This window comes from Acromyrmex echinatior, chromosome 1 (assembly GCF_024713525.1).
Source record: "Acromyrmex echinatior isolate Ae372 chromosome 1, ASM2471352v2, whole genome shotgun sequence".
In the NCBI taxonomy this organism is placed as follows: domain Eukaryota; kingdom Metazoa; phylum Arthropoda; class Insecta; order Hymenoptera; family Formicidae; genus Acromyrmex; species Acromyrmex echinatior.
The window spans coordinates 7,956,881-7,981,643 of record NC_141852.1 but is presented as its reverse complement, the minus strand read 5'-3'; the positions used below and the strand labels follow the sequence as shown (position 1 = coordinate 7,981,643).

The 24,763-nt window shown below is 30.4% G+C and overlaps 1 protein-coding gene and 1 pseudogene across 8 annotated transcripts; one reads left to right on the top strand and one right to left on the bottom strand.

The window, feature by feature from the left end:
* The first annotated feature begins 2,891 nt into the window (after nucleotides 1-2,891).
* LOC105155046 (uncharacterized) lies at nucleotides 2,892-17,230 on the top strand. 7 transcript variants are annotated; one of them, XR_015547334.1, is made up of 8 exons: nucleotides 2,893-3,182; nucleotides 3,970-4,059; nucleotides 5,364-5,643; nucleotides 5,989-6,161; nucleotides 7,497-7,679; nucleotides 7,752-9,647; nucleotides 12,452-12,931; nucleotides 14,667-17,230. XR_015547334.1 is itself a non-coding variant. In XM_087413181.1 (7 exons), exons 2-6 carry the CDS (start codon nucleotides 5,388-5,390, stop codon nucleotides 12,794-12,796), a joined length of 2,853 nt encoding a protein of 950 aa, XP_087269307.1. In that variant the 5' UTR covers nucleotides 2,893-3,182; nucleotides 5,361-5,387; the 3' UTR covers nucleotides 12,797-12,835; nucleotides 14,667-17,230. The 7 variants fall into 7 exon arrangements, 3 of the variants coding, with proteins under 3 accessions (XP_011069235.1, XP_087269398.1, XP_087269307.1); XR_847271.2 differs by having other exon boundaries at nucleotides 5,361-5,643; XR_015547338.1 differs by lacking the exon at nucleotides 3,970-4,059.
* A 912-nt stretch (nucleotides 17,231-18,142) lies between these two features.
* Nucleotides 18,143-24,344, bottom strand: LOC105155047 (uncharacterized; annotated as a pseudogene). Its single transcript, XR_015547377.1, has 5 exons — nucleotides 24,180-24,344; nucleotides 21,574-21,869; nucleotides 21,094-21,258; nucleotides 20,146-20,927; nucleotides 18,143-18,386 (listed from the first exon to the last, which is right to left on the bottom strand). The product of XR_015547377.1 is annotated as an uncharacterized LOC105155047 (transcript).
* Nucleotides 24,345-24,763: the final 419 nt, after the last annotated feature.

Genomic DNA, 24,763 nt, shown 5'->3' with positions numbered 1-24,763 from the left:
GTTGCGTTAGGGTGAAATCACATGGTCCGGAATAGGATTGCAGAATACAGAATGTGTCATTGAAGCAACCAATCAACGCTATTCCGCTGTTACGTCCCAAGGTCCAACCGTTGGTAATTGATACCTGGACAAACCGGGAACCAATGGCGGGTAACAAATCGAGAGTTGCGCGTCCTTTCGGTTAAGAAGAAACCTACGGTAATCCCTTCATGAATCTTGCCGGTGGTTCGGTCCGTGGTGCGGGACACGCTGCTCAGTCTGGACTCCGGTTGATCAGCCTCCTTGTAGGTGCTCGATGATTGGCCGGCGCTGATTCCGCTCGTTCACACACACGATCTCCAAGTTAAACGATAAACGTATACGCGCGGCGGCGTTTATTGTAAAAGGAGAGGTTTCGTCAAATATTATTATATATACGTACTTATAATTGCTCAAAAGTAATTAGTGTATTTTATAACTTCTGCAGTTGCTACACACATATCCAGACTTATGTTATAACTAATAATTAGATGCGGTTAACTAGGAAGGTTAAATAAGATGTACCTATAATTAGATTGGATTGATCACGCGAGTAGAATTTAGGAATTAAACTAGAAATCACGATACTCTGGAAGAGACCGTTTCTCTTCGACCAGACCTGACCCCGGGAGGTTTTGAACTAACTCCTTAAAACACTCGCTGCTCGCGAGAGAGAGCAAGTCCCGTTTTTAGAACGCTTTCAGGAAAAAGGTGCCCCTCCATGCTGGTAGGGCGCGTGAGGTGGGGAGAAGATGTCAGGGGCGGTCCCTGCAGTTCTAGTGCCTCGTCGGTTATTGAAGTAAGGAAAAATTTGTAATTTGGCCAGGGACATTCCTGGACAAGTTTTATAAGTACCGCTGACGTGACACCGCACTTTTCCATCACGCAAGTTTTGTGTGCTGTTCACATAATGCGTTAACGATGTATCCAGTATGAATACAATTTAAAAACTACTAACTTCATATTAATAATTTGCTTATTAAAATGAAATATAATTTTTAAAATTGTAAAAATTATCACTGTTGTAGTATTTAATGTTTTACAATTAATATTTACAATCTCATAACAATTTTTTGAGGCGCTACGGTCACAGAAATTCCATTAGACACGATAGGTAGTCTAGTATTTTGATATTCCAGAATGTATTGGGTCATCTATAAAGTATCCGCGGTTTTTTGTCACTAGATAATATTGATGGTCAACACCATCTAGTGACAAAAAACCGCGGATACTTTTTAGATGACCCAATATTATGAAATTGCTTGGAATGAGTTCCGATCGGAATTATTTAGTTTTCCTACAGTTTCTTTAAAAATACAATAGAAATGTAGGAAATAATTTAATTATTTTGATCGAAATCCATTCGAATAATTCCGTTATACGTTTTCTGGTTGTTATTCGATCAACAAGATGAATGAGTAACTAATACTGCAAGACAAAATTCTTTGCATCATTCTCTGTAATAGACCTCAAATGCTATTGTCATAGGATTTAATTGTATCAGATTTTGAAACATAATACAAAAATTAGAAATTGTTTTATTGTAGGTTTTAACCGTCACTCCTTCAAAGTATTGTGAAGTATCTGAACCTAAGTTAAGTTATTGCAATTTTATATATAATTTAACAAAACTGACATCAGATAAAGAAGATATCATTAAGCATGATTACGAGATGATACGTATGCAACTATGTTCGCCATTAATTAAAAAATGCAATAATCAAGATAACCATGCAATATGTCTAATAAAAAACAATACAGAAATAGGAATAGGTAATGCTGTATAGTTTTAATTATATTTTTATATATTAAAGTATATTATAGCGTAAGTCTCTCCGGTTATTTTGGTCAAGTACAATAGTACATGGTCCAAAAAAGAATGATTAGTTGTAATTAATATTAGGTGTTGGAATTAATTCGTAGCGTTTTTTAATGAAAGAATGTTATTTATTTCACATGAGCATTAAAAAATACATTAATGAAAGTACTTCCCATCACTTGTAAAACGCTACGAATTAATTCCAACACCTAATAGAATAATTCACAAACCTTTTTATTTGCACTTCAAAACTCTTTATACGAAATACAAACGATTTAAAATGATAATTTTTACAACCGGAAGTTTTGTCCGGTCATGTACATATGAATTTGCCGCACGGCAAAATGTGCGATAGCCAATAAGCTTATAGCTCCTAATGTGTTCATTGGTTACCGCGTCTCATTTTGTCGCGCGGCAAGCGTTTCCAATGTGCAGGAACCATGAGACCGCTCCCATGAAATTTAGAGCGGAATGGAACAGCGAGGCCAATCACAACTCTGCAGTTATTGGGAAGTCATTACTCTGGGAATCGATTCTGTATCTTGAAACGAGGTGAAAATTATAAAAGTGTACGAATTTACTAGAATACTGATAATTTCGTTGGTCAACATTTAGTAAATTTGCTCACTTTTGTAGTTTTTACCTTGTTTGAAAATATAAAATCGACCTCCTGCTTTCTTTTCTGTAATTGTGTTTAGTCTCGTTATTCCGTTTCACTGTAAATTTCTACTCATGGAACAGCGGCCTGAGAAAGATCATGCCAACCTTTTTCCTGTTAGGGGGCTCCGCACAATAAAAGGAACAAGGAACAGAGAATAAGAATTTCAATCTATCAGAAACTGTGTATTCCACAATACATGATTAAATTTGATAGGTTGAAATTCTTATTCTCTGTTCTCTGTTCTTTTTATTGTGCAGAGCCTCTTACCGATTTTCCTGTTACATATTCGAAATCGCCCGCCACATTCATTTTCGATTTGGGAACTATTGTATTGTATATAACGTGAAATGTGATTATATCCGTTTTCTCACACTGTCGATAAAATCATATCGTCGAAAGTGTATGTGGTTCGTGTCTGTACTACATCCACAAAATAGAAGAGTGCTGACTATTTTATTCCCTTCATATGAACTATTCAGGACTATTCCACCATGGAACGCGACTATTGAATGTATTTTTAAATAACCTTTAACGTTACAACCATACTCTATTTAGAATTATCAGAGTATATGTATACAATTATTTCTATTCGAGAACTCGGATCGAAAATTTAGACCGACTTAACATCGTGGACACAAGGCTTAAAGCATACGCAAGCACACGGTCTCGAGCTTGTGAGTGATTGTAAGTAAAAACTTCAATTTTGCTTGTCAGAATGAAGAGGAATGTGCATTCAACTGATAAAGAAATTTTCCCAAGTGTTTTTGATTTCGGAATAAAACTGAGATTTTGATTTCGCTTTCATCAGTAAAGTATATTTATGTTTCGGGACAAATCCTCCATCTCAACCGTTTTAGAGATATTAATGGTGGAGAGAAGTGATCTTTTTATGTGCAAAATCTGCATTTTTCATTACTAATAATAATAAACTGATGAAATTTGGTACATTAACATATGTACCAAATATCACAAAGAATGTCTTGCAATCACAGTCGCAAGCAGTCAAAATTATTGTTCTTTGATATACTATCTTCAAATAGGAACTTTTTTTGCCCTTAAAAATGAACTTAAACATTACTTTACTGATAAATAAAATAAAAATTGGAATGAGGAAGTTTCTTTGTGAGTGTAATAACATCATAATGAGAATTACTCGAATTTTGGTGTAAATGAAAAATAACTAATAACTGCAGTTAATTCAGTTGAACTAATGTGTATTAATACACATTAAAAACGTCATATGCAATTTAACATAAAGATGTATATATTTAATATAAATATGAAAATATGTAAACGGATTAAAAATTCTCAATGCACTTATTATTTGGTAATACAATATATATATATATATATATATATATATATAGGATATTTTAAATCTAATCCAAAATATGCTCCTTGTTTTTTTTCTTTTTACCACTTTTTCTTACCTTTTTAACTTTTACTTTTTAATTTTTTATTTTCGCTCTAGATAAAAGTTGAACCTCGGAAGAAATAAGGAACACATGAAAAGTAATGTGACCGTTGATAAAACAGTCGCAAAAAAGGAAAAAGGCATGAGGTAAAAAGCAAAAAACATGAAGCAAAGAACACATTATAAATTTAGGTTTTATTATTTGAGATATTTCATTTTTATACATGTTAAATTAGTGTGCAACGGCTTTAATATACATCTGTGTATATTATTAGTGCGTTTAACTGCAATGGGAATTGATTATATGTTTCTTGAAATGAAGTAGATGCAAAGACTACCAGGAGGAAAAAGGATCCATACTCTGTGTTTTTGATAAAAGATATAAAAGTCAAAAGATCTTGTACTAATCATATGAAAAAAATAATTTCAATTGAATTGGCTATAATTGATATTCTATAAATTATGAGCTCAAAGATTTCTTAAACAAAACCATAAAAAAATTGACAGATATGCTCTAGCGCCATTTTAGTTACTATTTTGAGTCTAATTAGACTGTAAAGTATCTTTAAAAGTATAGTATCTACTAAACTATTCATTTTTGGTAATTGTACCTGAATACTTTTAAATCAAATTTACGAGAAGATTCTAATGTATAAAACAATCAGAATATAATCGTATAAAGACAATGCACTAGCTATTTATGTGTTTATTTAATTTATTACATGAATACAAAATACATATAAACGTTTCGATCTTAAATTTGGGTCGATTGCAGAATAAATAGAAACACTAGTCAACATTCAGTTATTATTGAACATATCTAGGCTCTCAATGACTCATGATTTTGATTGGGAGCATGCTAAAATTTTAAGAAAAAAATATCTACAAAAAATTGATGAGAGATGTTGTATATACATAAACAAAAATAGAATTTTGAATTTACAAAGAAGTACCGAATCTCTTGACCTGTATATCTAAATTTGTTAACAACATCTTGATACTTTCTCTTTCGATCTTTTCTCTCGTTATTCTCTCGAATAATTCTCTCGTTATTCGCTGAACTTCTTCGCTTCTTCACTAAATAATTTATTTTTATAAATAATGAATATTTTACTAAAAATTATTAGTCCGTCATATTGTAATGGTTGTTTTGAATTTTAAAATTTTAACTTCTGATTTATAATCATTGACCCAAACAATTTCCGTGTACAAAATTTCAAAAATATGGGTCTAATACTGAAATTCATGACACAAATGATTAAAAAATGTTATGACAGTTGTAAAGCTGCTTTCTTTGTTGCGACTGCATTTACTTGGATATATATTGAATAAAAAAAAAGTCAACATATATCTAACTAAATGTTTAATTACGATACTTTATACATCTTTCTAAAAACTACACTTGGTTATTGGAAAATAATACGGAATTTCATTCGCTTAATTAACAGCAGAATTGCAGAAGTGTGTATCACAAAATGCTGAAAACATTCACGTGCCTCCAATGCAATTCAACCTTCGATCGTGCTTCACAATTGGATTATCATCATCGGAGTTTACATCTAGGAGAAAGATCCCAAATATGTCAGATATGTGGAAAGGGTTTCTTTCGCAAAGCAGATTTGCGCACTCATTTAAACATTCATTTAGGAACAAATTTTTATATTTGTGAGATCTGTGGGAGGAAGTTTAGTCATATATCGAATCTTATAAGACACTGTAGAATGCATACAGGTAAGATATTGATACATTTATAAAATAATATAATAAATATATTTAAATTTAAGTAAAGATAATTATTCAATTTAGTCCTTCATTTTCAATCTTGACGAAATTAGATTCATTTGATACATTTTTGCGCGAAACGATTGATTAGCAGAAAAAAGTGTTGTTCTGCCCTACGAATCGAGATATTAAGACTATTTTCTGCCAGACTTCTTTCATTTCATGCAAAACGCGTCAAATGAGTCTAATTTCATCAAGTTTGACTAAATTGAATAATTATCAAATTAAAAAAAACAATATATTAATAGACTCAATTAATAGACTCAAGTATTTTTTTGTTTATTTCATATGCAGGAATTAAACCGTATTCATGTTCAATTTGTGATAAGAATTTCACACAAATGTCTTCATTAGCAAGGCACAAACAAATGATACATGGAATATCAAAGGAAGTCATGCAGTATTATAATCCTAGTCTTATCAGCGATAAACCACAAATCAACAGTCGTGGATTGAAAGAAAACAAGGTGATGAATCATTATTACATTTAATAATATGTTCAAAAGCTTTCGTACACTAACAGCACTAATATCATTTTTATAAAATGATGTGAACTACATATCACATTATCGACACTGCTAATAAAGTGCAAAATAAAGTGTCGGAAATTGATGTAACGTCAATCCATGCTAAATCGAAAATTGATATAAAGTGAGTTCATACAACATTCATAAATTGTGGATGTAAAGATAATACTCCCAGACAATACAAAAAGTATTTAAAATCAGGTCATAAGACGTTTCTAGTCAATTTTATAATTTAATATCACTTAAACTTCTTGTCGAATATTTGAACAAACAAAAAAATATGTATTGATTTTTTTTCAATTAGTTGACCTTGCAAAAATTCAGTGAAATCATGGAGTAATGTGATTTCCTCAAACTCGAGACTTTTTCGTTAAAAAATAACAAAAACTATTTCAATATTAAATACATCACTTTAAATTTTCAAATTTTGATTTTAAAAGAGGATGTTAAAAAAAGAAGGATTTCTATTCAAAAAGGTAAGTAAAAAGAATAATGTTTTTTGTAGATTTTGATTTCCTGGATATGATGAAGTTATTAAAAAGTTTGTAGCATTTGAGAAACATCTCGAAAATTAAGCAAGAATATTGAAATTTAAATAAATCCACCATGTTCCTGTTCAATTTTCGAAGTGTTCTTTAAACACTAAACTTTTTAATATTTTTACGTATCTAGGACGTATCAGAATCTACAAAAAAATTCCTTTTACTTATATCCTTTTGAAAAAAAAATCGATCCCTTTTTAATATTTTCCTTTGAAATTTGAAATTTAAAGGAACCATGTCTAAACAATTTTAATTACGTATAAGCCATAGTTAAATTTTTTAATTTTTGATTGCGGTATTGAGATATTTTGATTTTAAAAATTTTTATTTTACAAAATCAACAGATTTCAACAACTCCCATATAAAGGATTTAATCAATTTTTTATTAAAATTCAATAAAATATATTAAAAAAAATTTATACAATAAAGAGTTAAGAAAATAATAATTGATTACTAAGTAGCAATGCTTATTGCAAAACTTATTAGAGAAATTTTCAATCTTATTGTTTATTAGAGAAATTTTGATTATATTTTTTGACTGTGTCTTTAAAAGTATTTTTTTTTTTGCAAAATATAAAAAGTATTATTCCGAGAGCATTAATTGTATTGTCAGCATAGTTACAAGAAATAATAATTAAATTTATATATATTTAAAAAACTGTAAATTTATAATTTTTTCATTAAATAATCCAATGTTTATATGTTACTTATGTATTATTATTGGATTTTTCAGACAATAGATAATAATATAAGAAATAGAATTCATGAAACATCTTATATAAAACCAAAATATATTAGCCAGAGTACTACTAGAGATTCAGATGCAAAAAGTGAGATGATTTCCGATCAACGCAACATTGATATGGGCAGCAAAGCGTGTTTATTCGAGACTATTATTTATGTCACGTCTAAGCAGGTAAATACCTGATCTTTTAGATTTAGTCATTATAATATAAATATAAATATCTAATATAAAATGTATGAAAAGTTTGGTGAAAGTAATTTAGCCGAAAATGAGAGTACAAATCGATTACCGCAAGATCATTTTGTCAAGATTGAGGAAAGACTTGGATCTACTAACTTGTCGATGAATAATACTATTTCAAATTCTTCTCAAGATATAGTTAATAATCATGAACAAATACCATTTAAAGACAGTATAACTTATTTACATCAATTAGATAAGAATAATTTTACCGTCCTATCTCAAGATAGAGAATCTAATACTGAATCAGAAATTCAAAATAATGAATACATTGTGAGATCAAGCGATTCAGATATATATATATCCCGAGGAACTTATAAAGAATCTTCCATAAATAACATAAAAAATTCATTAAATATAGAAACAAATTTTCCTATTTATAATTCCAATGAAGTTTTGATGGATCAAAAATTTCTGCATAAACAAATAAACAAAGGAATTATTAGTGAAAATAAAAAATGTAATAAACCATTAAATGATGATGACAATCAATTGTATATAGAACTCTCTAATTCAGGAATGTTAAAATTTGATGAGCCTAGATACTGTAATAATATCAGCTTAACCAGTCTGAATTTTAATCATTCCATGAAGTCCTATCATTCTGAAAACAATGCTGCTAATGAAATAATATGTGCTTCGAAATCCGCTATGCAGAATCAGGAAGGCTTGTCACGCAATGAAGAAAATTTAGAAAATTTTAGTAATGCCAATAATACCATATTAAATAATGAAGAACCAATGTTGCATTTAGTACAAACCGAAACTGGTGAGCAATTTTATGAATTTATAATAAGCAACTTGGTAGAAAAAATGCAGGATACTTCGTGCACAAAAGATGCGGAAGATACAATAGGATATCCTTCAAATATTTGTAAAGACAGTCAAAAAATCAATTCAAATCTAAAAGGAAGTGAGAAAGTCGATCAAATAGAGCATCAACAAGCTCTGGATGATCTTGTTGATATAAATAACGAATTTAATTGTACACAATTGGATTTTTATAGAGAGGAAAAAAATTATGCTATCTTAAGTCATGACGTATCTGAACATTTCAAACAAAATTCAAAAGAAAATGAATGTGTAAATAATATGCAAAAGAAAAATCAGATCCACAATTCTGGGAACTTGGAATTACTGGAAAATGAAACACATGTAGATTTTGATAAATACGTCGAAATTAATCTTGAAGCATTTGAAAGATTGAATTATGAAAATTGTAATGAAAAATTTTTGGAATTTGTGGAGGTTGCTGATATTGGCATAGAATCCTCAGGATACAAAGAACTTTCGATGGTACGTTTGATTCAAAATGATGGTGAACAGCTGTTAGAACTATTGCAAGATTCTCAAGCTGAGCAAGAAGCAAATCAAGATTTCATACAAGCTAATAATTTTAAAGACTGTTCAAACATTTTGCAAAATAGTAATAAAAGAACTGATTGTCCTAAAAATAAATCAGACTTCTTCGCATGTATCGAGGATAATGTACCATTATCTTCGATACAAGAAGAAAATATGAATAACAACCGAGGTATAAATAATATTAAAGAATATACAGACAATAGCAACCATATGCCTACAGATGTAACGACTACTAAAAGTGCAAGTACTAAAAACATTAGAACATCAGAAGAATTGAAAAAATCAAAAATAATTTCAAGAAAGTTCCAATGCTTAGTATGCAAAAAGGCATTTTCAACAACATATAATTATAAACAACACATTGGAATACATTTTACCGATCAGCAAAAATTTCATTGTAAAGATTGTGGAGTGTCCTTCGCTTGGAAATCTACTTTGAACAAACATATCGCAAACAATCATACCTCAGATGGTCCGCAAAAGTTTGTTTGTGAGATTTGTCCGAAAGTCTATAGCACCTTATCACAAGTAAACGTAAGTCTATTAGTTTATTAAGTATGTTTATTAAGTATATAGTTACATTGGCCTTATGTTATTACAGTTAAGAATTCATTACTTACGGATTACAATCATTATTAATACTGATGATACATAGACATAGCATTATAATCGGATATAGATTGTACATAGATTCTATATGGAATTAGCAAAATAGACTTCATATTGCTCGATTCTACAGTGCAAAATAAGATTCATAATTATACAATTTCACATAAGTTGTAATTTCCCGTGCAACTCAAAGTTGTACATGGGCTTAGTGAGATTCATCCCACATTATCCGGTGCAAAATAAGGTTCATGATGGCACCATTTTACATGAGTTAAACATTTATTCGAAATAATATAGATTTTCATCTCGTATATTATCACATCCAATTTTGTACGCGATTGATTCCGTGCGCAATCGGATTCATGCGCAATTAGATCTGTGCAATCAAATCGGTATTTGATTATAACGTCCTGTAATCGAGAATAGATTGAAATGGATTCAGATTTTCAGAAATATGCATTCGCAAACGTTAAAATGAATCCTTTTCAATCCGGAATACATTTTTAATCATTTATAGGAATTGCATGAAGCATATTTCTATGCCTTCAAAAATAATATCAGCTTTTTCTGTGAATACTGCTCAATTCGAAATTCTGAATAGGAAATGCAGTTTTTCAATCCAGTTGCATTCAATTGAATCTAATTAATAATGCTTTTAAGACTTTCACGAGCGTTTTCTTCAGAGGTACCAATGGGTTTGCGGGTTATTGATGCGTCGTGATCCATTGGCATTAGCATTTGAATCTAATTGTATCCAATTGAATCCAATTGAATTTGGATTGAATTCAATTAAATAAAAAAGTTTTCGCTATTTAAAATATGCATTCGGATAAAATTTCAGTCCATTTCAATCCCTTTTCATTTATTAGGAAAACCTGTAAAAAACTTATTGCAAACAATTGTCTCACCCGGAATATATTTCTCAAAATAAATATATCGCCTCTATCACACTATCTTTCTGTTTTTCATACACTTCAAATATGCTAATTTGGTTAATTTATAAATTGAAATGATTAAATTAAAATAAATATTGAATTTTTTGAGTATCGATATGTTTTTTAATTATTTTGATAAAGTTGTTAGAGAAATTTTATAAAAGAGAGAGATTAGACAATAATTACGTGCGATAAGCATTCTATGGTTGACAAATCATACAAGTATTTTAGTACGTCTAATATTCTAATTTTAAGAGCATTTCTTAATTATATGTCAATAGGTGTTACAATTCTTATCGAGTGCAATTATTGTCGTATCTTTGAGTATCAATTCGAGAACAAACATGTTCTTATAAACGTGTGAACACATCAGTATGCGTCCTTATATATGCGTTAGTGCCCGCGTTCGATCGTGAGATGCGCCGTTCCTGCCCGTCTCCTCTACGCGGTTCGTGATACGCTAAGTATTTCTCCTTATAATTTGAAAACTCAGCTTCAGACGAAATTTTCGTAAAAGAAAAAAATCTTAGAATTGAATTAAGAATGCGTTTTTTTTAAGGACACTTAGATTATTCTGAATCATAAATTGATATTTTACATCAATTTATTTTGAGAAATACATTTCGGCTGAGGTCATATTTTGTGCAGTAAATTCTTTATAGGTTTTAAAATGTTTTTAATCAAATTTGGAGGAATTTTAATATTTCAGATTAATTATGTTAAAGTCCAAAAATAATCAGCGCAGTCATATTTCTGAGATAAATTCATTTAAGACATATACATGTATTAGTATTTTAACATCTTTGTAAGTGATGTATTGAGTATATTAATAAGAAATACTTTTTCATTAAACATGAAATATGTAATGTAAATACTGGTAATGAAAATAGGGATAAGATGCAAGTATGGCTAAAATAAAACTATTACTGAAAAAAAAGGTCGTTAACTGCTATTAGCTATGTTCAGCGGACTTAAAAGTTGAGCGCTCGCTGCTATTGATGTATTCTTCCAGATGCTAATTGGATGGTCTAAAAGAATATACCAATAACAGCAAGCGCTCACTTAATTGTTGAGTCCGCTGAATGCAGCCATTGGGTGCATTGAGTACTATTGATTGAGTACTATTGATTGAGTACTATTGACCACTCACTGAACACTCTTGCATCTGTTTGGTCTATATTTTTAATTATAACGGAATATACCAATTGGATGCAAGAGCTCACTGAGCGCTCAGTGAGCGATTGTAATACTGAATGCACCCATTATTGGAACGAGAAGGGAGCGCTCGAAGATCACAAGTCTGTGGGCACAAATTTTCGTTTATGCAGCCTTACTACCAATATTTTTTATTTCTTGATTATTCAATAAAAGTATAAATTAAAAGTAACCCAGCCACAATCCTCCAAATGTTTTCCGAGCATTAAGATGTTAAGATAAGATCTTCAAAAAACATTTCACAAGATATTTTATATTTTGAAATGTAATGTATTTAAAATATAAAACACATGATTCAGTTTGTAAAGATCTTTATTTTTTATATGCAGAATAATGAACAGAATTGATTATATAAGAAGAAACAAGTACATAATTCTATGAGATAAGGATCTTGAATTTTGGAAATACTTCTATCTGAAACAAATTATGTTAATCCTAAAATAATTCTTTCGAAAACTAAATAATTTTTATTTGAATTTTTATTTAAATGTATTGTTCTTATATAATTTTTAAGCTTGACATATAAGATGGATCATTTTTGTATGTACATATTATAAATATGACATATGTCTCATATAGGAGCATGTAAAAAGGGATCATTTAAAGCAGCGGAATCATATTTGTCTGCACTGCGGCAAGTCTTTCTTTAAAAGATTCGACCTGAAGACTCACAGTAGAACGCATACGAACGAACGTCCGTATGTATGTCGTGTTTGCGGCAAAAGATTTCATCATCAGAGCCATATTATTCGTCACGAGCGTACGCATTCAGACGAACGACCATATGTGTGCGATATTTGTCAAAGAACTTTTACACAGCCCAGTTCGCTAAAAGCACATAAGCAGAAGCATCAGCAAATTCGGATGGATTTTTTGGATTACCAGATCGATGAAGACGATCCTATTGCATTAGCGACACTATGAGACATGGATATGATACTTATGAAATAAATATAAAAGGCGGTATGTTTCATTTGGAGTGGAAAAAAGTAGTGGATATATACGGGATGATCCAGAACAACTCGGATGGCCTTGAAAAGACGTATTCCTGACTTAATTGTAAGACGATTTTTTTTTTTACAAATTTCATCCAAAAATTTCATCCGAAGTTTAGTTTTGAAATTATATGAAGAAATATTTAGCGTATCACGGGCTGCGTAGAGAAGACGAGCAGGAGCAGTACATCTCACAATTGAACGTAGATGTTTACTGATTAGATGCGTTCACACGTTTATAAGAATACATTCCTCTTTTTCTATTTCTCTGTTTGTTACACTTTAAATATGCTAATTTTATTAAGTTATAAATTAAAATGATGAAATTGAAATAAGTATTGAATCCTTCGAGTATCAATTTGTTTTTTAATTACTATGATAAAATTGTTAGACAAATTTGATCAAAAGAGAGAAATTAGACAAATAATTACATATGATAAGCATTATAAAACTATTATTTACACATAAATCATTAAATCATAAATTTTTTTTTTTTAATGCTTTGTAGATGCTATGTGCTATTTGTGATTAGTTACTAACAATCACAAACAATTGATTAATATTCGGCGATTGGAAATCACACGTAAAAAGAAACATTTCAGTAAGTCTATACACAATACAACATGTGTTTACGTGTGTTTACGCAATTGACAGGGTTGTCAAATTGAATAACTTCGCAATTTAAACTATTCAACAAGCAAATTTTATGATGAAAATGGCTTCTGTGTAATCGGTCGCAAATTAAATTAAACCTTCGCGAAAATTGAACTTCGAATGCATTTTACGATTAGGCCGGCATGTATGTTTATCCCGAATTTTTATTTTAAATTAAGAAAAAAAGTCTTTAGAGGATCTTTTTCCTCTATACGCTCTAGAAGTTTGGCCATTTAAATTCTGGAAACCGTATAATATATCAAGTATTCAAAATAAAACGTCACTAATTATCATTTTGGAAACAAAGCATTAAAAAAAAACGTTTCATACAAAAACTTTGTGCCTTCCAAGGGGATATGAGGTGATGTCATTAGTTTGACCTTGAGTGGCGTTATCAAGGTCAAAGCAAGATCACATAGAATTTTTTTAATGGGACTCCCCATTTTTTATTGCATATTCTTGTAACTTAGCTTAGTTTTGAGAGCTTTTCAAACCTACAATAAAATATTTTTTCATTAAGCACTTTCAAAAGATTGCTTTTTTTTATTTTCATTTTTACATAAAAAGAAGAATTAGAGAATCACTCTCCACTTGGTCTTCATCTTGACAAATATTATCAAGGTATATAGCAAGGTATAGGTCTCAGCGGGCGGCTCGTTCAATCAGACTCTGAGCAATATTCAAGATGTTTAGCCGTTGATTGAACACCTTAGGTAATGCTCTAATACCAGCGATACTATAACTTTCAAGCCGTATAACTCGAAAAGTACTGAAAAAAATATTTTATTATATAACATTACTTTAAATACGAAGCGTCACTACGGTCTGAATGTTAAGATGTTGAACTATTATATATATTAATATAAATGAATTAATTTCAGAAATGATTCATTTATATGAATATATATAATAGTTCAATATCTTAACATTCAGACCGTAATGGCGCTTCGTATTTAAAGTAATGTTATTTAACATAAACGATCTTGTTTCCAATCTTATTATTTTATTATATGTTTTGAAAATCTTTCGAGGCAAGCTACGAAATATGTAATAAAAGAATGAGGAGTTTCATTCAAAAAATTCTTTATTCAAACAATTCTATAAATGTTTAAAAACTACGAGATCAATTTGATTTTTGTCCACAGGATTATCGAAATTATCAATCTTCTATTATTGGAATGAATATATGGTTACTGGATTGGAAGTCGCTATGAATTTTATGAACTTCAATTATGAAAACATGCAATAGTTGCCAAAACAAATTCTCCTTTTTCAAATTGCAATTATTAACCTCAAGTGTGACAGATTAAGCAAATAAGATTTATGAAATAATTTTGTTTTGCACGTTTATTTTTATTTTTTATGTCATAATGTATTTTATGAAATTATTTTTTTACATATATTGTAAGAATTTAAATGTAAGATTTGTGCTGAACCAATGTGATGTTAATCTATTATTTCATAAGCGTTTTAGTTAAAAGTAGATTTAAAAGGCATACTGAAAATTTTGTTTAATAATACTGTAATGAAAGAATAAATTCATTTAAATCAAATTAAGGATGTATTAGACGTATACAGTCTCTGCAAAGAAAATTAAATTTGGAATTATGTTTAATATTTACACTTCAAATAAATTATACACATATGAAAATTGTGTGAATAAGATTATATTTTTGTATATTGATTATATTTTTAATAACATATTTTTGTAATTTATTAATTTTATTTGTTAATATTTTTATTGCTAAAAATTAAAATTTAAAAAATGATTAAAAAATTTATATTTTTCTTTTATAAGTATTTTAAATATTCAAAATAATTTTACAAAAAAATATTGCAATTTACTGATTACTTACAAAGAATATAGAACAAATAAAAAGAAAAGAAAGAAAGGAGAGAAAAGCAAGAAAAATAAATTGGTGCAAAAGTTCAGCTAAAAAAAACAAAAGCCTAATATGTGTTCTTTGAGTCAGAATACGGTCAATGCAAATGTTTTGAAGCGTTTTTTAATTGACCAGTTTGTAAAATTCTTTCTTCTAACTCTATCAAATTCTCCAAAGCATTTGTAGCGAAACTTTGACAGTCTGAGTGAACTTAAACCTGAATCGTTACTTAAAATCCCCAAAAAATTTTGAACTTAAAAGCTGCGTTCGTTTTGGCGTTTGTAGCGCTTATGAGCATCAATTATCTTTGTTTAATATTTAATAAACAGCAAGGCTTATGTTTCAAAATTTACTTTCAATACTGAAAATCTATAGTTTGTCATAGATTTCAGTATTGGCAGCAAATTTTAGAAACAGCTAAGAATGAAGCAACGCTTAAGAGAGTGTTTATATTGGCCATAATCGTATGTCGTAATCTGTAAAAATTGACCAATCACTTTCGAATTTCCTTTTTTACAGTTAAATAAGAGGGGAATACTCGACTGTGATTAGTTAATTCTTATAAATTACGGTTACGGCCAATATAAACGCTTCCAAAAGCGTTGTGAGCGCCAAAGCAAACACAGCCAAAATGAGGAGTTATACAGGGTGTTCGAAAATAGTGATAAGTCTTTCGCACAAAAGGGGCAGATTGGATTAAACTGAGAAGAAAAATCCTCTACCATTTTACAATTGTCGCAGTGATTAACAAGTTATTAACTTGTGAAAATAACCAAATTCGCTTAGCTTACTGCTAAATGCAAGTCAATTCAAGCGCGCGACAGAATAGTACTCGCCCCGCGCGCCTCACCGCGCTGGGCAGTCCCTATCCAACTACGCGCTTGCATTTGACGCTGAGCTAGGCGAATTTATTTTCATAAATTAATAACTCGTTAACCATTGCGACAATTATAAAATGGTAGAGACTTTTCTTCTCAGTCCATTCTGTGAAAGACTTATCACTAATTTCCAAACATCTTGTATATTTGGACATAGAAAAGAAAGAAAGCAAAGTTGCTGAGTATAAAAGCACAATATAACCAATAGGCTGTAGGAACACTTCGTATCGACATCTTTGATCTCTGTGTCGAAAGTCACGTGAACATCCGCCACATTAATAACGTTTTCTCTTGGCTGCACTATCGCCCACCAGTGCAATACTCAGACAATGTAGCGTATTTCCTTGGATGGTGGTAGGCGAACTCATTCAGTGTAATGTGTTTCTGTAGCTATAGTTAATGCAAATTTTATGCACGAAGTGGGATTTTGCTATATCATCTCAAAGAGACGGTGTAAAGTTAGTGTGACATTAAAAATTTGAAAATGGAAGTCAACCGGCAGCAGAATTAAACACGATAGCATGAAGTAGTGTACACCACTTGTGTAGTGCAGCACTAATGCAGCACTTACATGCAACTGGTGTAGTGCGAGGTTACACTCAGTGTATCCCAAGAGAAAACGCTATAACAGTTCAAAAATCCAGGACCAAATAGAGAATATAATGTTCTATAAGTAATAATGTAATTTAAAAAATTATACAGAAACATAAAAAAATAAACAAAATTAATTCGAAAATAACAAAAACTAAGAATGGGTCAAGTATCAAACTTATTTAAACTAAATAATAATTCTAAATAAAACATTTTTGTTAACTTACCTTTTGATATCTTTAGAATAACGGAAAAAAGTGCATTGTATATTTTTATTGTTATTGTCACATTGGTTATAATACTGCACATAATTTTTCTTTATTTTATCCATTTTTTTAATAAATATTTAAAACAATTCTCAAACTGTCTTCTTCTTTGTGTACACTGGCCGACAGAAATGCCTTTACATGGTCCGAAACGCATCTTGAATGGATAAAGACATTTCTGGGTATGGTCAACGCGATGTTGCAAATGCTTTGAAGCGTTTTTTAATTGGTCAATTTGTAAAATTTTTTCTTATAATTGGTCCATCAAACGCTTCAAAGCACTTATAGCGAGACTTTGACCACAGCCTTTATTGGTCAATGTACAGTCATGGCTTTGCACACTGGACGTGGAAATGCTAGCCGCGCGGCAAAACGAGACGCGGTAACTAATAAACACATTAGGAGCTGTAAGCTTATTGCTACTGCATCACATTTTCAGTGTGCAGAAGCTATCAAGCAATGAGATTGCGACACCTCTCTTTTTTTTCGATGGGTTTCGGAATGCAACTTACTCACCAAACGATTGGTTCTAATTTGTGAATTCATGAATTCATGAACGGCACCGACAATTATCGATAGGCGTGTAAAATAGAGATACTATAACAGAGATTCGACAACGAGCCATCGTGGGGTAAAACCGGATGTCGGATATGACGTTTTTGATGACGGTTTATTTTGAATGTTGAATAAATGCAAGAATACGATATATATAGTTTTATTTGAAGTTATTGATGTTTTTTATTTAGGAATGTGAATAATGAATATTAAAACAATATATTTAAAAAAGGCTTATTCATTAGTTTTCCCATGTAAGGTAATATAAATTGAGATTATTAAGGAATTATATATTATTATTATATGTATAAATACACATGTTACGTTTTATATATATATAAATATATACATTATGTATTATTATAAATATAATTTAAGTATTGTATTTAGACTCGTAGAAAAATATAAGCAAATTATATAGAATAATACGTTGCAATATTCCTAAAAATTTGTGAACAATTTCGTTTATTTCTCATTAATTTTTTAATACAATTGTTTATTATTTATTTCTTGTCGTTTATTTACTTCTGTGCAATTTTGTATAACTTGATTGGAAAAAATGTATATAGAGTTGATCTGATTGTTCGAGGCTAAAATTTGTCATTTTAATTGCAGTTGTGTCCCATATCCTATGTGTAAGGATGAAATTCAATTCCTTTAATAGCTGGATGTATATTAGACGATGGTACGATCTAAAAGAAAGATTCATTAGAGATCTAAATCTAAACAACATAAATTTCTCAGAAATATTTATCAGAGAAAGTACGTAAGCAATGAAAGTGAAAGTAGCATGCGAATAACAAGAAATAAGAATAAAAAAGGAATGTTAAACTTTTTTATAAGAAAATTCATGTATTTTATTTAATGTATGTATGCATTACCATGCTTTTGCTCGCACGTATTGCATTTTTATTACACGGAGTTATCGCACGTGAACAATTTTTCAATTGAAATGCTATAAACCTTTTAATAATTTTTTCTTTCAAATTATGGCATGCAGATAGAGAAAAAGTACTTTGGTTATATAATTTTACAAAGAATTTCAGATTTACATGTTTTTGTACTCTAATACGAGGATAAAAAGTCTTAAATATTTTTGTCATTTGAAGAAAAAAGTTGAACGTGACAGGATTTACAAAAAATAAAGTATTTACGTTTTTACATCTGAGACGTGTTAAGGCACTGTAATAATAATTATTTGACTGTATTGATCCTGTTGCATTTATACAAGTATTGCATATAATTTGATTTTTCATAATATTCGCCATTAAATATCCGGCAACATAATAAATTTTGTTTAATTCTAATTTACCGAAAACAATTTTTTCTGGCATTATATTAAATACTTGTACTTGTTCAGATTTGCTTACAGACTTGCTGTTTTCCATTAAAATATCTAAAAATTCTGAAAAAAATTCTCTATCATCAGTTTCGTAATTACTATTGGATATACTCTTCATGAACTGAGAAATACTTATCAATTTTAAATTGTTTTTAAATTGAAATGCATTCGGAATTACGTTTTTTAATCTTATTACAGAAAATAAGTTCTCGATGCAGTCTTGCGAAAGACGCGAAGGTAAAAAATAATTAAAACCTCTGTCACGCAGTAAAACCAAAGTTAATTGAAGGATGGTCGTTGTAGACATTATCACAGCTGTTTGAAAAGGCTTCCAATTTCCATTCTTTCCTACTTTTAAGCCTTTGAAAAGTTCAATTACTTCATTTAGAAAAGCAATTGTTTCTTCAAATTTTTCCATGCAACTCAATCCTAAAGCTAAATACAAATTTCTTCCGCTCATTGTTCGAAACCATCGAACAATAAATTTAAAAAACCAAGCAGTCGTTATCATGGCATCGTTGAGTTTGCTAACAATTCAAGAGCTGTCCCTACTTGATCGCTGAATACTGTTGTAGCAGTATTAACTTTCATTTTTTTAAAATGATTTTTTCCAGATAAATATTCAGATCGCAACTTAGGAGCTAACTTTATATCACAATTTTCATCAGCAATAAGAATAGCGTTTAAATGACTACAATTAGCTACATTTGTAGGTAATGCAAACTTATTAACAAAATAATCTGGAATGGTTATTGTTTCATTATTTATAAAGCCAGTTTTAATATTTTTTAAAGCATGAGGTACGTCCGAATAAAAGTACAAAAGCCTATCATTAGAGCAAGGATGCTTACAACTATTTTGAATTATAACATTTGAAACTTGTATTCCAAACGCTCTCCACATTGCTTGATTGTTGGTCCCATATCCGAAGTGACATTATGAACAATTAAACCAATTTCCTCAGCTTTTTTTATAATCGCTTCAACTATAGGTTTTAATTTTTCACCGTTAATTTTATTACCAGTAAAATAATATGCAACCACTTGTTTCCATCTCGAAGCAATTCCGGCTAACATAAAAACGAGGCTATGGGTAGCAAAAATACTTGCATCATGATCTGGCAATGTAACGTTGCCAATGATCGTGTTTGTTGCTGCATCATAAAAAGTACCAGCGGAAATACTCATCTCATCGAGCACTAATGTACAATCTTTATCAATTTCTTTCTCGAACCCAGAAATTTTAATTTTCATAAATTCAAAAATTTCGTTAATTGTCCCACTTTCGAATTTAAGATTTTCTTCCTATTTAAAGTGCGAAGAGAAGGAAGAGGGAAATTTGCTTTTAACAATTCCTCGTAACCTGCAGTAACCACATGCAAATTTTAATCTGCAAGCTTTAATCAATGTACTATTGCACCATTTTGGTATTTTTTTGTACTTTGCAGACAGCAAGCATAATTGATCTTCATTGAAAATCTTATTTATATTTGAAGTTATTTTCTTATTACGTACTTCAGTTTGAAGCCTCTTGATTTTTCTTTTCGCCTGCTGTAATTTTTTCTTCATTTGCAGTCTTAAGCGTTCATTTTTTTTCCAAAGCATTTCCAATTTCTCCAAACACATGGATCTGAAGTTTCTGTTCTATTAGATAGAATGCCTAATACATCATTTTTTTCTTCCACGGTGATATCTTCTTCATTGATTTCTATTTCTTCTTCCATTTCATTTGCAGCATTTTCAAACATATCAATCTCTGCTGCTTCGGTCATTGTGCTCTGCCTTGTTATAGACGTTGGAAAATTCTCACCGAATATTGTTGCAACTGCATCAGATTTTAATTTGCGTGAGCCATCTTTTCTCATCATCCACATATGAAGGACAAAATGGACCTGCACAGAAAATATAATTTTTATAACTTTTTGAATGTGCAATTATATTTTTCTCAGTCTTCATTTAGTATATTTAAACGGTTTTGAATACTTTTTTCTAAGTATTATAATATTTTTACAAACTTTTAGCAAAAATTAAAACAGTTAGCTTTTGATTGTAACTTACATCACATAATCTTGCATCTGAAGTTGGAATCCAATGTACGATTCATATTCTGGATCCATATTCTTTTTCTTTCCGAATCTTTTGGAAATCGACACATCTGATATCCTTTTATATTTGTATTAGTACAATAGCCGGCACAGCAGCTATTAGGCATTTTTTATTCACCTATTTTATTTGAAAAAAAAAAAAAAATTATTTTTGAGACTACATTGGAAATACGGTACATTATATATATCACTGACAGGGTTGGGAAGTTACTTTACAAGTTACTTATAAGTTACTTTTAGAAATATTTATAGAAATTGAGTACAATAAGTTCGAGTATTTTGTTTTTTATGTTATATTTTATCATTTGCTACAAATTTTTATTATTATTTGTACTTAAGTTCTATAACAAACGCCTATAAGGTAATCTAAAAAGTAACTTATAAGTAACTTCCCAACCCTGATATCACATAGTCTGAAATAAAATACACATACCTTATAAATTGCACAAGTGTTGACACTTTTATATATTTTCACTTTATAATCGATCAACCGAGGCTATTTTCTTTTTTTTTCGTTATATGATTAATGTACTTTTAACCAGTTTAGTTCAATGTTGATTATTTAGGCAGTAGGCACGCTGTTTTCTTTCGACAGGTGACAGGTTAGGTCGGCTAAGCTTTCTTTCTTAGTTATATATATATCTTTCTCTCTCACTTCCGGTTATACCCCAAGCGACGGGAGCCAATCAGAAATCGTTAACGCGTTGTCGAATCTCTGTTATAGTATCTCTAGTGTAAAACAGTTATAGAATATAGGATACAGTATATATTGGGTCATCTAAAAAGTATCCGCGGTATTTTGTCACTAGATATATGACCATCAACACACATCTAGTGACAAAAAACCGCGGATACTTTTTAGATGACCCAATATACAGTAGCGTAATTCCTGATTTTATGTTGACCAAAATGGAATGCGTATGCGTGAAATAAATAAGTTGCTCCGTCTTTTTTCCTCCTTTTTTTATTGCTTTCTCTCTCCATTAATAATTTCAATGTTCCACTTAAACATTTGTCTTTTAAGCATACATGGTTCAGAGTAGAAATTTAGAGGGAAGTATTGGGTCATCTAAAAAGTATCCGCGGTTTTTTGTCACTAGATGATCCACACATCTAGTGACAAAAAACCGCGGATACTTTTTAGATGACCCAATATTACGTGTATTGTCCATTTGGTGAAATGTTGTGTGAAAAATCTCGAGAAATTGGTTTAATTTTTGTGAAAAAGTGATAAAGTAAAAAAGTGAACAAAAGTAATATAGAAAACTGAGCAAAAAAGATTTCTTTTTATTTATTGTATTTTAAACTTATTTTTTGGACATATATGTATATAAATTTCTTTTATATCAGCTTTCTCATAATATTTTCATATATATATATTACATAATATTTCTTTACACTAATATACATTTTTAAGTTAATTTAATATTTTTCCTAATTTTTCTATATTTTTTTTTATTTTTTAATATATTGGGTCATCTAAAAAGTATCCGCGGTTTTTTGTCACTAGATGGTGTTGATGGTCAACACATCTAGTGACAAAAAACCGCGGATACTTTTTAGATGACCCAATATTTACAATTTATTTTTATTAATTTTTATAAGTTTAAATTATTTTATTGCAATATTAGGTTTATTCGCGTCGCATATCTAATATGCTTCAATATGTTCCTACAATAGCACGTACTCACTTCAATTTGTTGGATTATGATGCGAATAAATGTGAGTGTTTTTGCAAGGAATTTTGATAGAGTGAAAAAAGGATGAAAAGAGAAAGAAGTTTAGATTGTAACCGTGGCATTAGATAACCTATTTATTTCACGCATACGTACTCCATTTTGGCCAATACTAACATCAAAGATGCCGACAAAGAATTGCGTTACTGTATATACTGAGCCCAGGGCTTCTATTCTTAAAAAGTATCCTATACCCTGGAATCGATTCTGTATTTTCAAACAAGATGAAAATTACAAAAGTGAGCAAATTTACTAGATTTGACCAATGAAATTATTAGTACTGTAGTAAATTCGCTCACTTTTGTAATTTTCATCTCATTTCAAGATACAGAATTGATCTTCCTGAGTAGTGATCACGTAATTTTTTCCCTAGGGCGGAAATTCTTTGTACGTATGTGTACATATGTACGAACATACATAAAAATTTTCACTTTTTACGTTTTCATTCTAGCAAAAAAGTCATATGATCGCTATCTTGGTGCATCATTAACTGCGTTCAACGAACACAACAGTTAAGTGAGCGCTCGCTGCTATTGATGTATTCTTTCAGATTTAAAATGCTGATTGGATGATCCAAAAAAATACACCAATAACAACGAGAGCTCATTCAGCTGTTGAGTTCGTTGAACGCAGCCGTTGTGCATAATAGCGACAGCAATACTGAAAACAGCTAATCAAATTTTGGCCTCAATGCACTTTTCTGCGTATAATAGCGCTGTCGTATTGAAATAACCAATCAAATTTTGACCATAGTTTACTCTCCTACTGCGTATCCTCGGGAATGATGCACCTGGTGATATTCATAGTCCGTTCTTGTTTCAAGACTGTTTTAAATAATGGCTGTGTTCCAAAATTTATTGCCAGTACTGAAAATCTTTAGTGTACATGACGTAAACTATAAATTTTCAATACTGGCAGTAAATTTTGGAACACGGCCAATGTCTTAAGACGCTAATACGGCTCTATCTTCTGATTGGCTTGTGACTTCTTAAGACCGTACTTAAGACAATCTCGAATGTAAGATCTAACTATTTGGTCATCTAAAAAGTATCCGCGGTACTTTGTCACTAGATATATGACCATCAACACACATCTAGTGACAAAAAACCGTGGATACTTTTTAGATAATCCAATATATTAGGTGCGCAACTAAGTTCTCGCTGTTATTTTGATGAAAATGCAATTTTATTGTGAAAAAATGGTTACAAATGAATCATTGAAAGTATTGCCTATCGCTAGCTACTATTTTTTCCCATCTTTCTGGCAGAGCTCGTATACCATCACGATAAAACTGTTTACTTACTGCTGGAGCCATCTGTTGACAAACAGCGGGAACTTAGTTGCGCACCTAATAAATACCGGCTGATATTCTTCGACCTTGTATCTACGATGCTAAAATGTCCGCAATAACTTTAATTTTGTCTAAGAATAATTTCTAATAGAATCACCGGCACAAGACACGAACACGTCGAGCCATTTACACCTGACATCTCATCCACCACGAGCGAACTAGCAATACGATTATGGAAGGGGTTTTAGGAATGTCCACGGGGCAAAGCTAAGAAAGAGCAGAGTAGTAGCACGCATCGTACAAGGTGAACGCGCGAAAATTGAGTCTCCTTTCATTCTAATTTACTAAAAATACCGTGTGCAAACATAATGCTAAGTAAAACGCGATATCCTCGCAATTTCAATTTTTAGGAATTTCAATCTCGTCTTAACTCAAAATGTCAATCTAATTTTTAAATCATAAGTCCTAATTATAAGAGATAATCTCTATGTTAACTTAGAGAAGTAAAGCTGTCCTAGTGTAAAATTAGTTATTAAAAGTTTAATTAGTGTAAGAGAATCATTATTAAATATACATTTAATTAATCTTATTAGAAC

Excerpts from the sequence above, each read along its gene's own strand:
- LOC105155046 (XM_087413181.1), top strand. The coding sequence starts at position 5,388 with ATGCTGAAAACATTCACGTGCCTCCAATGCAATTCAACCTTCGATCGT. Across the intron at positions 7,680-7,751 it reads TTTATGTCACGTCTAAGCAG|TTTGGTGAAAGTAATTTAGC; the intron begins GTAAATACCTGA and ends ATGTATGAAAAG. Across the intron at positions 9,648-12,451 it reads GCACCTTATCACAAGTAAAC|GAGCATGTAAAAAGGGATCA; the intron begins GTAAGTCTATTA and ends TGTCTCATATAG.